Raw genomic sequence first — 16,400 nt, forward strand, 5'->3', positions numbered from 1 at the left:
CAGAGGAAAACATAGGAGGATATCTTGTGTTAGGCAGAGTGCTTAGATAGGACTCTGAACCATAAAAGGAAAAAAGATACATTTTGAGAAAGACCAGTCAAAACTTTTCTCTGCAAAAGACACTGTTGAGAGAATTCCAAGACAGTACCTCCAAATCAGATATCTGACAAAGAATTAATGTCCAAAATATATAAAGACCTCTTAGAATTCAACTATAAGAAAACCAATAAGTTCATTTAAAAATGTGCAAAAAGTTTGAACATTTTCAGCAAGAAGCTATACACATCTGAAAAGACTGTTCTAAAAAAAGAGAAACTTATCTTTACCACATTTAGAGCAGCTGAAACTCTTTTTTTTTTTTTTTTCTTTTTTTGAGACAGAGTTTCGCTCTTGTTGCCCAGGCTGGAGTGTAATGGCGCAATCTCAGCTCACTGCAACCCCTGCCTCCCAGGTTCAAGCGATTCTCCTGCCTCAGCCTCCCGAGTAGCTGGGATTATAGGCACCCACCACCACAATATAATCTTTTTTTTTATAATATAATTTTTTGTATTTTTAGTAGAGATGGGATTTCACCATGTTGGCCAGGATGGTCCCAAACTCCTGACCTCAGGTGATCCACCCACCTTGGCTTCCCAAAGTGCTGGGATTACAGGCGTGAGCCATCACACCCGGCCGAAACTCTTCTGCATTACTGGTGGGAAAGCAAAGTAGTATAGCCACTTTGGAAAACAACTGGCAGTGTCTTTATAAAAATTAAGGTCATATTTACGTTATGTTTCATCTTTCACACTACAAAATATTTGCCCAATAGAAATGTTCACACAAAATCCTGTCTGAAAATGTTCATACCTGCTTTATTCATAATTGCAAAAAAGCAGAAACAATTCAAATGTCCTTCAGCTGTTGAATGGATAAGCAAACTGTGATATATCCATATGATGGAATGCTGCCCAACAATAAAAAGAAACGAAGTATTGACATGTGCAACAGAGTGAGTGGTTCTCAAATCCATTGTGATGATAGAGGCCAGACTAAGATTCCATTCATGTGACATTTTAGAAAAAGCAAATCTTTTGGTTGGAGAACATATCAGTGGTTACCAGAGGCTAAGAAGGTAAGGAGGGTTTGACTACATGGAGCAGCGCAGGGTGATGGAGCGATGGAGCTTTTCTGCATCTCCATTGTGATGGTGATGCACGTATCAAAACTCTCACTGTGTATAAAAAAATAATTTTTACTGTATGTAAATTTTAAAATACCTTATATAAAAAAGATACAAGTTTTTCCATGAATATCCTTTCATATTTTAGGGTATGTGTCTCTGTGGTGAATGAAATGCTATTCTTTAAATAGTACTTCTCAGGTGACATGTAAGTAGTATAAGCCTGAAGTTTTTCATTTTTATCCCTCAGGTGTTGAAGTGCCATCAAAAGACTCTTTGCCAAAGAAGAGGCCAATTTATGAAGATAAAAAGAGGAAAAAAATACCACAGCAGCTAGAAAGTAAAGAAGGTTTGTATACAAAATAGCCTGTAACGTAGGAACTATTTTGTTTGCTGTTACCCCACAGTCTTCAAAACAGTATCTGTAAAGAAGAAAGGAAAAAATCTGAAATGCATATTGAAACTTATTTTCTAAACTTATTTCTTATTAATGCCATTATTCTCACTTGATTCAAATGACAAGCTAATGGAAAAAGTATTTTACTTTGAAAAATCTGAGTTCTACCCTATGAATATTGTAACTGTTAACTCTGAGAAGTAAAACTACAATTCTTATCTTTTCTTGGTTTCCTTCTTAGCCTTCTGTGATTTTTGTGTTTTATTTATTGAGCAGAAAGAATAGTTTCCTGTAAAACATATGACTGTATTTAAACATTTTCTAAACTTGGAGAAATAGGTTTGTACAGGCTGGGCGCGGTGGTTCACGCCTATAATCCCAGCACGTTGGAGGCTGAGGAGGGCGGATTACCTGAGGTCAGGAGTCCAAGACCAGCCTGGCCAACATGGTGAATCCCCGCCTCTACTGAAAATAAAAAAATTAGCCTGTCATAGTGGCAGGCACCTGTAATCCCAGCTACTTGGCAGGCCGAGGCAGGGAGAGTTGCTTGAACCCGAGAGGTGGAGGTTGCAGTGAGCTGAGATTGTACCATTGCACTCCAGCCTAGGTGGCAGAGTGAGACTCCATCAAATAAATAAATAAATAAATAGATAGATAAATAGGTTTGCACTACTGTTTTTTATTCAGTACTTAATGGAGTATCTTAACAGAAATTATACATCGGGAAAAAACCATTATCTTGGTTTCTGCCCTTTTTTCAGTGTCTGAATCAATGGAATTATGTGCTCCTGTCGAAGTTATGGAACAAGGAGTACCAGAAAAGGAAGAGACACCACCTCCTGTTGAACCAGGTGGGTAGCATTATCTGATTAATTACTAAATTCTTATTAAATAGTGTTGATGTGTCATACGTTGTCTTAGTTATTATAAATAGTTGGGGAGAACCAAATAAGTAACTGACTGGATGGCTCTCTTTCTTCATAGTTCTTTCTTTTCTATTTCTTTTCATTTCTACTTTGAATAAGTACCCAAGTGAGACTTGCATCAGTTTTATTCTTTCCAGCAGTGTTAATAAAATGTTTTGTAGAAAGGATACACTTTGGGAGGGTGAGGCGGATGGATCACGAGGTCAGGAGATCAAGACCATCCTGGCTAACATGGTGAAACCCTGTCTCTACTGAAAATACAAAAAATTAGCCAGGCGTGGTGGCGGGTGCCTGTAATCCCAGCTACTCGGGAGACTGAGGCAGAAGAATTGCTTGAACCTGGGAGGCAGAGGTTACAGGGACATTGCAATGAGCTGAGATCATGCCATTGCACTCCAGCCTGGGTGACAGAGCACAAAAAAAAAAAAAAAGGAAGAAAGAATAGTAGGTTTTGGATTTTCTCTGATGTTTTTATTTATGAGTCAGAAATCTCAAAAAAAGACCTGAAGGTCTTCATTTAATACTTGAGAAGCAAATTCAAAGCATTTTTAACTAGAACTTTTTAAGAACCATAAAAATTGGCATTTTTAGACCTTCCTAAAGGTCAACTTCTATTTACAATAATCAGAGAATTCAGCTTACTCATTGTGGGGTATCTGTGTATGTGTTGAGGAGTTGAGGAAAATCTCTGGCTTAAAAAAAAAAAAAAAAGAAAACATTGTTCTAATTCTTAAGACTAGATATTGATAGGAGAGCTGGGGCTGCCTAAATGTATGTTTGGTATTCAAGAGAATCCCCAGCGTTTAAAGATAGGATCAGGAATGGGAAAAGCCTTTAGAGAATACTAAGTCCGATTAACACTGGTGAATTATATTATTGATAGTTCCTTTCCTTTTTCTCTTTTCTCTTCTGAGCGAATAGGATCATTTCACCTGGGTAGACCTCAGCCTAGCATTGATATGACGAGATTAGAGAAATTCAGATTGATATGCTTAATAGCAGTCCATTATTTTAGGTCGTATTTTTAACACCAGAAAGAATTGCTAATTTAGATGGATGTTTTGGGTACCTGTTTCTGAGTCTTATTTCCTCCTCAAGATAATTTACCCAGACTTGTTAGTAAATAATGATTATTTCAGGGAAGCCAGGTACTGCATGTCCTGTCCTACCCCTCATCTTCCTTTCATTTAAGAATAGTTGTGCCTGGTTAGATTTCAGTAAAGAAAAGCATTCTTGTTAAGAAGAGTATTAGGTCTGTAATATCTAAGTAATATTCAGAATTTAGCTTTCTGGCTGTTTTGGGGTTATGAGCACAGCATTCTATTCTTATTTTGAACTGGAGTGATGGTGGTACTTTTGTACCTTCTACTTTGGAATTTATATTTAAATACCTGTAAAGGTTAAAAGCAAAATAATAAATTCCTTGCATAAAGCATGAGTTGGATGATCAAAAAGAAGACATATGTGAAATTTCATTTGTTTTCAAGAACTGAGTACATTCATATAGCTTTTTTAAGATCTAAAGAAACATTTAAATTGATTAAATTAATGAAACAATTAGCTTGAATAGAAAATCGGTTATGTTTAATATGATGACAGTAGTAGGAAATGGAAGCATTTAGTAATAGTAAATTGTAACATGCTAGCTATATTAAAAAGAGTTCTAAAGATAATAGCTGCATACATATTTTTTACATAATTGAAAAATTATTTTTGTCTGTAATTTTTTACTTTTTTCTAAATTATTTAGAAATAAATAATTTTTTTCTAAATAATTCATATTTCTAAATAATTTTTGTGTCTTAAATGCAAATTTTACTTACAGAAGAAGAAGAAGATACTGAGGATGCTGGATTGGATGATTGGGAAGCTATGGCCAGTGACGAGGAGACAGAAAAAGGTGAATACCTCATAAGCACACACTGATAAATCCAGTGGCTATTAGAAATGAATGATATATATTTAAATGAATAGTCTTTTGATTATGAAAGACATATGAACATTTCTGGGGATGGGGATCAGTCTCGTGTTCTCTTCTTTGCCGTGGTTTCTAAGTCCTCATGTGGATCTTCGTTTTGTGAATGAGTGGTTCCTCAGAATGTTATTTGTAAGATAACTGCCTAAGGTTTAGAATGCATTTTTTCAGAGTGATGATGTTACAAATAGGGTTGTTACTAAAACTGACTTACAAAAAGCACTGCTAAAAGGTAATGAAGAGATAAATACTATAGTTCCTGATAAGTATGAATAGAGAGTAAGCGTTTTTGTCATTATTTCCCCTTCTTTATTACTAAAATCTCTACTTTGAGATTTAATTTCCTGTTAATTTTACTAACTTACTGATAGTGATATCTGGCCCTTTGATTTTTTTCAGACTCCCCCCATCTTTGTGTTTAAAGGTATACATTTTTCTTTAAGCATGACTTTAGTCAAATTCTGTAAGTTCTGATATGTTGATATTGTCTCATTTTCATTTTGATGTATTTTACCTAAGATTTATTTAGTGTATTTCTTTTTTTTTTTTTTTGAGATGGAGTTTCACTCTTGTTGCCCAGGCTGGAGTGCAATGACGCAATCTTGACTCACAGCAACCTCTGCCTCCCGGGTTCAAACTATTCTCTTGCCTCAGCCTCCGGAGTAGCTGGGATTACAAGCATGCACCACCACACCTGGCTAATTTTGTATTTTTAGTAGAGACGGGGTTTCTCCATGTTGGTCAGGCTGGTCTCCAACTCCCGACCTCAGGTGATCCGCCCACTTCAGTCTTCCAAAGTCCTGGGATTGCAGGCGTGAGCCACCGCACCCGGCCTAGTATATTTCTTAATTTACAAAAATGGGCATTTTCTCATTGTCTTTTGTTACTTCATTGTGATCAGAGAACATACATGATTCTATCCTTTGAAGTATGTTGAATATTGCTATACAACCTAGCATGGTCAGTTATTGTAAGTGTTTCATATTTGGAAAGAATTCATATTCTGCAGTAGTTGGATGCCTTGGTTTCTATATTTAGGTCAAGTCTGCTAATCATTTTGTTCAAGTCTTTTATAGCGTTCTGAGGGTTTTTTTGTTTTTGCTTTTTTTTTTTCCCTGATCTGCTCTTTCTGTTACTGGGACCAGTGTCTTAAAATCTCCAATCATGATTGTAGATTTTCTGTTTCTCCCAAGTTCCGTTAATTTTTGCTTTATGTATTTTCATGCTATGTCATTAGGTGAATACAATCTTGTATCTTTCTAATGAATTGACTCTTTTATCATTTATATATATATATATTTCTAACAATGCCTTTTGATATAAAAGTCTGCCTAAAACTCATATAGGTACATGAGCTTTGATTTACATGATCTTTTTTGTTCTTTATTACTCTTTCTGTATCTGTAAATAGCATTTTAGTCCATTTGTACTGCTATAACAAAATACCACAGACTTGGTAGTACTAAAGAACAGAAATGTATTCCTCACAGTTCTGGCGGCTGGGAAGTCCCGAGATCAAGGCACCAGCACTGGTGTCTGGTAAAGGCTGCTCTCTGCTTCCAAGATGGCACCTTGGTGCTGCATCCTCCAGAGGGAAGGATGGTTGTGTCTTCACATGGTGGAAGGGAGGGAAGGGCAAGAGGAGCAAACTCTCTTTGAGAAGGCACTTTTCTGCGGGCATGAATCCATTTATGAGAGTGGCTTAATCAGTCCCCCAAACCTTCCCCACCACCCTGCTACCCGCTACCCGCAAAATGGGGATTAAGTTTTCAACGTGAATTTTAGAGGGGACACCATTTACAAATCACAGCTAGGATCTAGTTGAGATTTTTTTAATCCAGTTTGTCAATCTTTATATTTTACCTAGAGTACTTAGCCCGTTAAATGTAACAGTTGGTGTAATTAACATTTGGTGTAAGTATATTGATTTTAAACATTTCATCTTACCAAGTCATTTTTTGTTCTACGTGGTTCTTTTTCTCTCTAATCATCTTTTGGGTTACTAGGTTTTAAAAATTTTATTTTTTTCTCCTTCCATGACCTTAGCAGTTGTACACTTTTCTTTTTTTTTTTTTTTTTTTTTTTTTTGAGACGGAGTCTCGCTCTGTCGCCCAGGCTGGAGTGCAGTGGCGCAATCTCGGCTCACTGCAAGCTCCACCTCCCGGGTTCACGCCATTCTCCCGCCTCAGCCTCTGAGTAGCTGGGACTACAGGCGCCCGCCACCACGCCCGGCTAGTTTTTTGTATTTTTAGTAGAGACGGGGTTTCACCATGTTAGCCAGGATGGTCTCGATCTCCTGACCTCGTGATCCACCCGCCTCGGCCTCCCAAAGTGCTGGGATTACAGGCTTGAGCCACCGCGCCCGGCCAGCGGTTGTATACTTTTCTAAAAAACTTTTTAGTGATTAAGAAAATTTTTAGCATGTACCTTTGAACTAACAATGTGTAATGTTATCCTCTAACAATGCAGGGGCTTTAGAGTACTTGAATGACATTTACCCAATACTCTGTTTAGATATCATTGCTCTCGGCTGGGCGTGATGACTCACACCTGCAATCCCAGCACTTTGGGAGGCCGAGGTAGGCAGAGCACTTGAGATCAGGAGTTTGAGACTAGCCTGGCCAACATGGCAAAACGCCACCTCTACTAAAAATACAAAAATTAGCTGGGCATGGTGGCGTGCGCCTGTAATCCTAGCTACTCACGTGACTGAGGCATAAGAATCGCTTGAACCCGGAAAGCGTAGGTTGCAGCCAGTTGAGATTGCGCCACTGCATTCCAGCCTGGGCAACAGAGTGAGACTGTATCTCAAAAAAACCCAAAAAAGATATAATTGTTCTCATTTCTTTTCGTTATCTATTTAAAACCTCATCTTAGCTTATATTTTATATAGTCAGTACTTACAAGTTTACCCACATTGTTAACATTTTGTTGTGCTTCATTTCCTGCATCTTTGACCTTCCGTTTGAGATAATTTCTTCCTATCTGAAGAACACTTTAGAGGTTTTGTTTTTTTTTTTTAAATGAATCAGTTAGACATTCTGTTTTGCTTTGTAAAAACATCTTTATTACATCTTCGTTCTTTAGTTTTATATATTTACTGAGTGAGGAATTATTGGTTGAAGTTTAACACTTTTAAGTTATTATTCCCTTGCCCTGGCTTTCATTGTTCCTGTTGAGAAGTCAGGTATCAGCCTCAATTTTTCATGTGATTTTGGTTTTTAGCAGTTTTATCATGATGTAGCCAGAATAGGTTTTCTAAAAATACATTCTGCTTGTAGAGCTTTGTTAATATATGGTTTTATGTTTTTATCAGTTTTATGTTAGGAGCCATTTTCTCCCTCAGAATCCCAATCATGTCTCTGATAGGCCCTCTTATTGTATCATTGTTTCCTATTTTCTTTTCTGTATTTTCCACCTAGTGAGTCTCTGTTGTGGTTCATTCTGGATTGCTTCTCTTGACTCTCTTCTAGGTCACTGATTTTCTCCTTGGCTCTTTCTATTCTGAGGTTAGGCCCACCTTTTGAATTCTTAATTTCATTTGTTGTATTTTTCAGTTTTAGTATTTCCATTTAACTTTTTTTATAGTTTTAATTTACCTTCTAAAATTTTAACTTTGTCTTTTGCTTCTGACTGAATGTTAGAAGCACAGTCATTTTAAAATTTTGATTTTATAACTTTATGAAAGTCCTTTTGGTGTTTTATATGTTGGTTCTTCTCATGTAAATTGTTTTCTCATGTGCCTTGTTATTTTTATATATGTGCTGGATATTTTGCTTGGAGAAGTAATTTGAGGTCAAGAATGATGTTTTCTTTTCTCCAGAGCTACTTTATATGTTACTTCCACAAGGTACCTGAGTGAACTAGCAATATGGAATCATCTTATTCTAGACTTAGAATCCAGAGGATCTGAAGGTGATCTGCCAATAATGGGGAGATCCTGTTTATTTCTTATTCATCCTTATTCCTAGGGTACAGCTCTTCATGATTTTACCCCACAGTAAGAGTGTAACCCAATGTCTGCTCACTGCACCCTCTTGAACTCTTAGTATTCTGGTAGGTCTGGATTCCCAGTGCAGCTTAGCCTTTCATCTGCCTCCTCCCGAATCAACAAATGACCATAAGGGGAAAGTGGCACTAAAGACTGTTCTCACCTCCTTGGGTTTCTGTTCTCCCATGGATTCTGGCTTACTAATGCTGACTTCAGTATGGATTACTGCCTTAAGGTTTTACTGTTAAGTGACAGACTTCGTTTTAGCATGTAGACAAACACCTTGCATTTATGATGTATGAAAACACCGTGTTACCTCCCTAAGTACAAGTTGAGCCTCTGAAATTCAAAAATCTGAAATCTGAAATGCTCTAAAATCAAGTTTGAGCACCACTACGTGACGCTCAAAGGATATACTCATTGGAGCATTTCATATTTCAGGTTTTTCCTATTTCGGATACAAATATTCCAAATTTTAAAAAATACGAAGTAAGTATAGAATGCAAATATTCCAAATTTTAAAAAATCTGAAACAGTTCTGGTCCAGGCGTTATTTCCTTCCCCTACTTTAAAGCAGGCTTGTCCAATCTGCAGCCTGTGGGCCACATGCAGCCCAGGATGGCTTTCAATGTGGCCCAGCACTAATTCGTAAACTTTCTTAAAACATGAGACTTTTTTGTGTGATTTTTTTTTTTAAAGCTCATCCGCTATTATTAGTGTTAGTGTGTTAGTGTATTTTATGTGTGGCCCAAGACAATTCTTCTTCTAATGTGGCTCAGGGAAGCCAAAAGATTGGACACCCCTGCTTTAAAGTCTCTTATCTTGATATAAATCGATCATATTAATGCTTATTTATTTAAAAATATATTTGCCTTTCTAGTAGAAGGAAACACAGTTCATATAGAAGTAAAAGAAAACCCTGAAGAGGAAGAAGAGGAGGAAGAAGAAGAGGAAGAGGAAGATGAAGAAAGTGAAGAAGAGGAGGAGGAGGAGGGAGAAAGTGAAGGCAGTGAAGGTGATGAGGAAGATGAAAAGGTGTCAGATGAGAAGGATTCAGGGAAGACATTAGATAAAAAACCCAGTAAAGAAATGAGCTCAGATTCTGAATATGACTCTGATGATGATCGGTCTAAAGAAGAAAGGGCTTATGACAAAGCAAAACGGAGGATTGAGGTATTTATTCTACCCTTTCTCTTTACTTTCTTTCTTCTCACTCCTCTGTGATTATTAAAACTGTACAACTAAAGGCTTTGAACAGCACTTTATATATCCTCAAGAACAGAATACTTTTCAGTTTTTGTAATGTTGAAATATTATTGGCCTTCGATACTGGTCTTACCCAAGGACCCCCCTCTCTTACCTGAGATAGAATGGTGTGACTACTTTATTTTTTTCTTGTTTTCTCCAAATTTTAATGTGCTCTTAGAGTGATAGTTTGAAAGTATGCAGAGGTATTCTGAGCATGTGCCCTCTGCTTATAAACATCAGTTATAAGCAGTTATAAGCATCAGTTTGCCTCACATATTTAGGTTAGTCACCCTGAGGCATCTGATCACTTCAGTTGTTTAAATCTGGTGGGTTGATGAGGCTTCCGTTTAGTAAAGTCCAATGCCTGATAGGCTTTCTGTATTTTTCCTACTTAATGCCGTAGATTTCAGTGGGCTTCAAGAGAAAGTTTTCTTTAGTTCTGTCAGCTTAATGTAAATAATACATTAAAAACTAGTTTGCTTGAGGATATTATACTATTTTAAAGCTAAAAACTATTTTAGCTTTCCTTTTTGTGTATTACTAATTTTTCAGTTTTTTAATACCTATATATCAACATTTGCCTTTTCTCCTGTAAAGTCTAAGTATGGATAAATTGTCTAAATTTTTAAAGGACTAAGAGGGTTTGTTATTCTAAATTAGGGTTTCTCAGCCCTGGCACTATTAAAATTTGGGGGCCAGATAATTCTTTGTTGTTGGGGACAGGGACTGTTCTCTTCCTTGTATGATATCGAACAACATCTTGGCCTTTACCTGCTAGATGCCTGTAGCATTCTTCCCCAACTGGCACCTCCGTTACGACTGTCTTTTCCCGTAGCACCTGCTCCCACCAGCTCCCTTGCCATATACTCATGTTCGAGAGAGTGATGGAAAATCTGTACTGTGCTTGCTGATTTACAAACAAAATAAGTATAAAGCAGAAGAGCTTCTCAATTATCCTACTCCCTAGATTAGTTAATGGTAGTGTGTATGAGCTTCATGTTTTTAAAAATAAAGGCCCTAGCCCCCAGTATAGTCATATGGAGGGTTAGGGCTTCAAGGTAGGAATTTTGGGGAAATGTTCAGTCCATAACAAACTTCATGGATCCATAAACTTTGCTACGTATTATGATTTTCTGAAATTCACTCCATTCCTGGGTCAGAATCTCCATTGTGGAATGGGATTTGTATTCTTGTGCTGTCATTGTTTCAGTATACTTAGAATTTCTGAGTCAGTTTGTAACTCATTGCCCTCTAAAAATTTTGATACTTCACTAAGTGTGGGAGAGAGAGGCAGTTGTCCGCCATGTCAAATAAAGTCATGATGTTTGAATTTGAGTTGTATGTACTGTGAGGTTGTTGGGTACTACTGTTTGCTAGTGAATAAGTCCTACTTTGTACTCATCCCTGGCATCTCACTTTTGGTATTTTAAAGAGTTTTTCAGTTTCAGTTTCTACCAAAAAATCTAATGTCTAGTACTAGAAATGCAAGTGAAGAGTTCTTACAGAAATGGTTTTTAGATGAAAAATAGTTTTGTAAATGACATTACTTCATAGTTTTTGCTTCAGGTGTTTAATTTGAATGCCAACTTTATTTGAAAGGTCATTTCAAAGAAAAACTATTGCTGGCATGTGTTTTTGGTCCTCAGAAAGCTGAAGCATTTCGGTCAGTGCGACAGGAAGCACACTGTGGTTCGAGGAAAAGCTTTCTCGCCCTTGCTGGTGTTCATGGGAGTGGTAGAACCTCGGAAAGTCAGGACATGTTACACTTATTTAAGCTGAAGCTTAAATAAACGGTCTCCTCCTTGAGAAGTTTTATAGCGTTCGTATATTGGATAAAAGTGTGTAATACATTGCCTTTAAAAATCTTTAAAATTCTTAGGCTGCAGTGAATTTTTAAAAATGTGCACGCTCACCTGTTTTTATGTAAATCCTCACACAAATTCAGGGTTGCTCTATATAGTCAGTATTATGGGAAGATTGATTCGTTTCGTAGTCATTCTATTCCATTAAAGTAACTATGTACAAAAGTATTCAAAAATTTTGAAATGACACTTTACAATATTCCTATTCATATTCAGCAGTGCTACTGTGAGATCTAAACAGGTTTTTCCTTGTCCAAAGGTGCTGTGGTGGGAATTAGATTGTAATGTTCACATTATAAATTGCAATTATGTGTAGTCAAATCAACAGAGAACTTGGATGCAGGCTGTGGCATTCTTTTGCCAAGGCAAAATAGAAAATAAGGATAGTGAGGATTTGATGTATTTAATTTTTGATTTTTTTTTCTTTCCTAGAAACGGCGACTTGAACATAGTAAAAATGTAAATACCGAAAAGCTAAGAGCCCCTATTATCTGCGTACTTGGGCATGTGGACACAGGGAAGACAAAAATTCTAGATAAAGTAAGAAACTATTATATGTATTGATAGAATTTTGAAAATAAGTGAATGGTACCTTATTAAAAAAAAAAACTTTTGAGACCAATAGGATATATAGGCAATTCTGCTTACAATAAAGAAGTTGCTAATCTCTTATTATTTTTGCTGCTATCTTTTCCATGTCGAAATACCAATCTGAACTTGCTGTCTTCTCATAGCTCCGTCACACACATGTACAAGACGGTGAAGCAGGTGGTATCACACAACAAATTGGGGCCACCAATGTTCCTCTTGAAGCTATTAATGAACAGACTAAGATGATTAAAAATGTAAGTACATTGTATTTCATATATTTTAATCTCTTACAAAAATTAAGATATGAACTATTTCAAACATAGAAAAAGGACGGAGACTAGTATAACAGCTCCATATAGTCACCATTCGGAATTAATATGTATTATTTTGCCTATTTTGCTTTAGATCATTCTTTTTAAAGAATAAAACACTACATATTATAGGAGCTCTCACATTCCATTTCCTTCCCTCCCTTTCCCAGAGGCAGCCACTATTCCAGTTAAGTCATTCGCCTCCATGCTTTAACACTGATACCATTTATCCCCATAATTTAAAATTTTGTTTCGTTCTCTACTGTTTTTCCCTTCTAATCTAATCCATTTCTTTTCTTTTTGTCCCATATTTTTCTACTTGTTTGGAGGTATTCAGTTTATGTATGTTAGATGTAACACAGATAAATGTAAAGCTTAAAGAATCAGTATAATGCACACCACCCTTTAAGTGTCACCTTTGTTGGGCAGTAGAACCTTGCAGGCTACTTCAGAAGCCCTCCAGGTGTAGCTTTCCAATCAAAGATGTCCAGCCACAACTTTTTAAGATAATCTCTACCTTTTAATATGTTAGGAGTTGCAAAATGTTGATACTTGAACTCCATCAGCCATTATTGGATTACTTCTATAGAGAAATGTTGCCTAATCTACTATTTGGTTATTCAGTGATGGGTTATTTAGGAAAGGTAGAATTAATACCTGATCCTTTACCTTCTTTTAACCAGCTTTTAAAATAAAAAGTGACCAATATGATTTTTCTTTTTTTCTATTTTTTTTTGCCCCTCATAGAGACAGGATCTCCCTATGTTGCCCAGGCTGGTCTTGAACTCCTGTGCTCAAGCGATCCTCCCACCTCAGCCTCCCAAAGTGCTGGGATTACAGATGTGAGCCACTGTGCCCAGCCTGATTTTGTTTTGTATTATTATGAACTAATGGATTTAAACATATTTACTGTGCATTAGTCCATTTCAGTTATTATTGTGCTGAGATAGTCCCATCTTTGCCCAGTGGTTGGCTCCTGAATCTTTCTCATACAATTATGGTTGTCCTAGTTTTGGTTGCATTCATGCTGTCTGGTATAGCAGGATATTCCAGGCTCATGTAATACAGAAACTACCCAGACTGAGAACTGGGCCTTGAAACAATTCCTCAGTTTCATTATCACAGAGCAGGTGAAAGTGGTAGCTTTGGAACTGAGAAGCAATAAGTTGAAAAACAGAGCATATGTTATTACATGCTAATGTCTCCTTTTTTTCCTTATTTAGTCTTGGTTCTGCATGTAAAAAGAGTCTATGAGTTTTGTCCAGTTTTTGTTTTGTTTCTTTGCAATTGGGTTTTATGAAGCTTGTCTTCTAGTCAATTCCTAAGGAAGGGATTAGAAGAATTAACATTCCTTGAATTTTTAAATATTGAAGAGTTATTTTGTGGCCTTTATACTGGAAAGTCAGTTGGCCACATATAAAATCCTTGGTTGACATTTTCATTCTTTAAGTATCCTGTGTCCAATTTCTTCTCGCATAAAGTATTGCTGTTAAGTTTGATCATAAGCTGATTTTCATCTTTTTACAAGGCATATGGTCATTTTACATCTTGGTGTTGGTTCTGAGTTTTCCAGTTATATGGTGTTCTATTATAATATGTAGTATTGAATTTTTATTTTAGAACAGTTTTTTTGAATTATAACTTTTCAAATTTATAATTTATTTTCTTCCTATTTTAAGTAATATTTCTATGTTTTAGTCACTAGAGAAGAGGGTTCATAACACCTTATTCCATCAGTTGCCAGAACTTGAACTCTCATTGTTATTTTAACTGTATTAAAGTTAACTGTATTAAAGTTCTTGGGATAACCTTTATATGACAATTGTAATTACTTATTGTTAGTATATAAGACACTGAAGTGAAAATAATTGTGGTGCTTAGTGAACATTGATTTATGACCACCAGAATGCAGATCTGAAATGTTTTACATTGCATTATTTTTATGTAGATCAGGATACCAAATTTTGAAAGATCATTTGGAGATTAGCAAAAAGAAAATGTAGATAAGCATAATACAAAAAAGGTATGTGTGTGTGTGTGTGTGTGTGTGTGTGTGTGTGTATGTGTGTGTGAGAGAGAGAGAGAGAGAGAGAGAGAGGGAATGTCCAAATGAGATCAGTTGTAATGTTATTTCCATTCATTTATGTGCTTTTGTCCAGAAAGTCAAGCATTTATGACATTATTTGAATACAATAGGGTATGCATTTACTCTTTAACATTTTTGATCAGTGTGGTAAATTTACTTTACAACATACTTTTGGGATATATTTGGAGTCAGAATTGCTTTAAAATTGGACCAGGTAACTTTTCCCAATGCTGAGAACCACCTCTTGCATGTCAGATTTCTATGGATTATTTCAGATGACTGCCCTGTGATTTGTATCACCACTTACTTAATAATCTGCTCAAACTTGGACTACAGTCATAGTTTTAAGACCCTAAGAAAGGAGATATTTTCTCATTTAATTTTTTTTTTTTTGGTTAAAATTTCTTTGGATTTTAGTGAAAATACTGACAATTGTACTTTGCTGGTTAACTCACTGTTTTTAAAGTCACTCATATGGTAAAGGGACTAGTGATACTTCCAGAGTTTTATGGCAAAAAGGTTGTTTTGTAAAGAAGCTTTCATGTCTGACTTCCTTAAGCTTTGCACTTTTCCCCACTGTTTCTAGTTTGATAGAGAGAATGTACGGATTCCAGGAATGCTAATTATTGATACTCCTGGGCATGAATCTTTCAGGTAAGACCAATTTGAGTCTTTTCTCATCAAGCAAACTACTTGAAACCATTAAGTCTAAAAGTTCAGTGGAGTCATTAACCTTTGAGTAGTAATTTGATCTCTATAACTACCAATCCTCCTTTGTACTTCATTGATTTAGTAGTGTTTTCTTTGAATACTTGTTTTTTGTAGAGGGAAGTCTTTACTGCTTGAAAGGAGCAGAAAACGTGCTAATACATGCCAGGCCTGTCTCCCGTAAAACCCGTTACAAGTGGAATATTGTGCTGTTGTCTCTTGCCCATGTTGTTTAACACAGAAAACTTGATCAGCAAAATTATCAGAAATATTAGTTGGTTCTAAAACTAGCTCATTCCACTTGAGGTCGATTCAAGTGACTGTTATATGAGCATTTGGCAATTTAAGGGCTAATAGTACTTGAACAATTTAATACATATACTCTGTTTGTTTGGGTTTTACAAAGAAGTTTAAAAGTTTTAAGAAAAGTATTTCAAGATTTTCTACTTATAGATCTTTTCCTTCTTTTCAACAGTAATCTGAGAAATAGAGGAAGCTCTCTTTGTGACATTGCCATTTTAGTTGTTGATATTATGCATGGTTTGGAGCCCCAAACAATTGAGTCTATCAACCTTCTCAAATCTAAAAAATGTCCCTTCATTGTTGCACTCAATAAGGTACGTGCGCCTTCTGAAAAATTAACCTAGGAAAACACGTTTCTTAATTTTTTGTGATTAAAAAAAGTGGTATAATTAACATACAAGCATGGCTTATTTCATTGTGCTTCACTATATTGTGTTTCACAGATATTGTATATGTGTATAGTTTTTTGTTGTTGTTTTTTTGTTTGTTTGTTTGTTTGTTTGTTTGTTTTTTGAGACGGAGTCTCGTTCTGTCGCCCAGGCTGGAGTGCAGTGGCCAGATCTCAGCTCACTGCAAGCTCCGCCTCCTGGGTTCACGCCATTCTCCTGCCTCAGCCTTCCGAGTAGCTGGGACCACAGGCGCCGCCACCTCGCCCGGCTAATTTTTTGTGTTTTTAGTAGAGACGGGGTTTCGCCGTGTTAGCCAGGATGGTCTCGATCTCCTGACCTTGTGATCCGCCCGTCTTGGCCTCCCAAAGTGCTGGGATTACAGGCTTGAGCCACCGCGCCCGGCCTTGTTTGTTTTTTGAGACACAGTCTTGCTCTGTCACCCAGGCTGGAG

General features: G+C 36.5%; 1 protein-coding gene across 2 annotated transcripts in view; it reads left to right on the top strand.

The window, feature by feature from the left end:
• The window catches only part of EIF5B (eukaryotic translation initiation factor 5B), a 68,597-nt gene that overhangs the window by 30,265 nt on the left and 21,932 nt on the right, over positions 1-16,400 (top strand). The window contains exons 7-14 of one of the 2 annotated variants that reach the window (XM_015112911.3): positions 1,413-1,511; positions 2,321-2,410; positions 4,311-4,385; positions 9,335-9,624; positions 11,994-12,101; positions 12,296-12,406; positions 15,136-15,203; positions 15,733-15,874. In XM_015112911.3, coding sequence (XP_014968397.2) covers positions 1,413-1,511; positions 2,321-2,410; positions 4,311-4,385; positions 9,335-9,624; positions 11,994-12,101; positions 12,296-12,406; positions 15,136-15,203; positions 15,733-15,874 — 983 coding nt within the window. 2 annotated transcript variants of the gene reach the window in all.

The sequence above is a fragment of the Macaca mulatta genome, chromosome 13 (genome assembly GCF_049350105.2).
Source record: "Macaca mulatta isolate MMU2019108-1 chromosome 13, T2T-MMU8v2.0, whole genome shotgun sequence".
Taxonomy (NCBI): Eukaryota; Metazoa; Chordata; class Mammalia; order Primates; family Cercopithecidae; genus Macaca; species Macaca mulatta.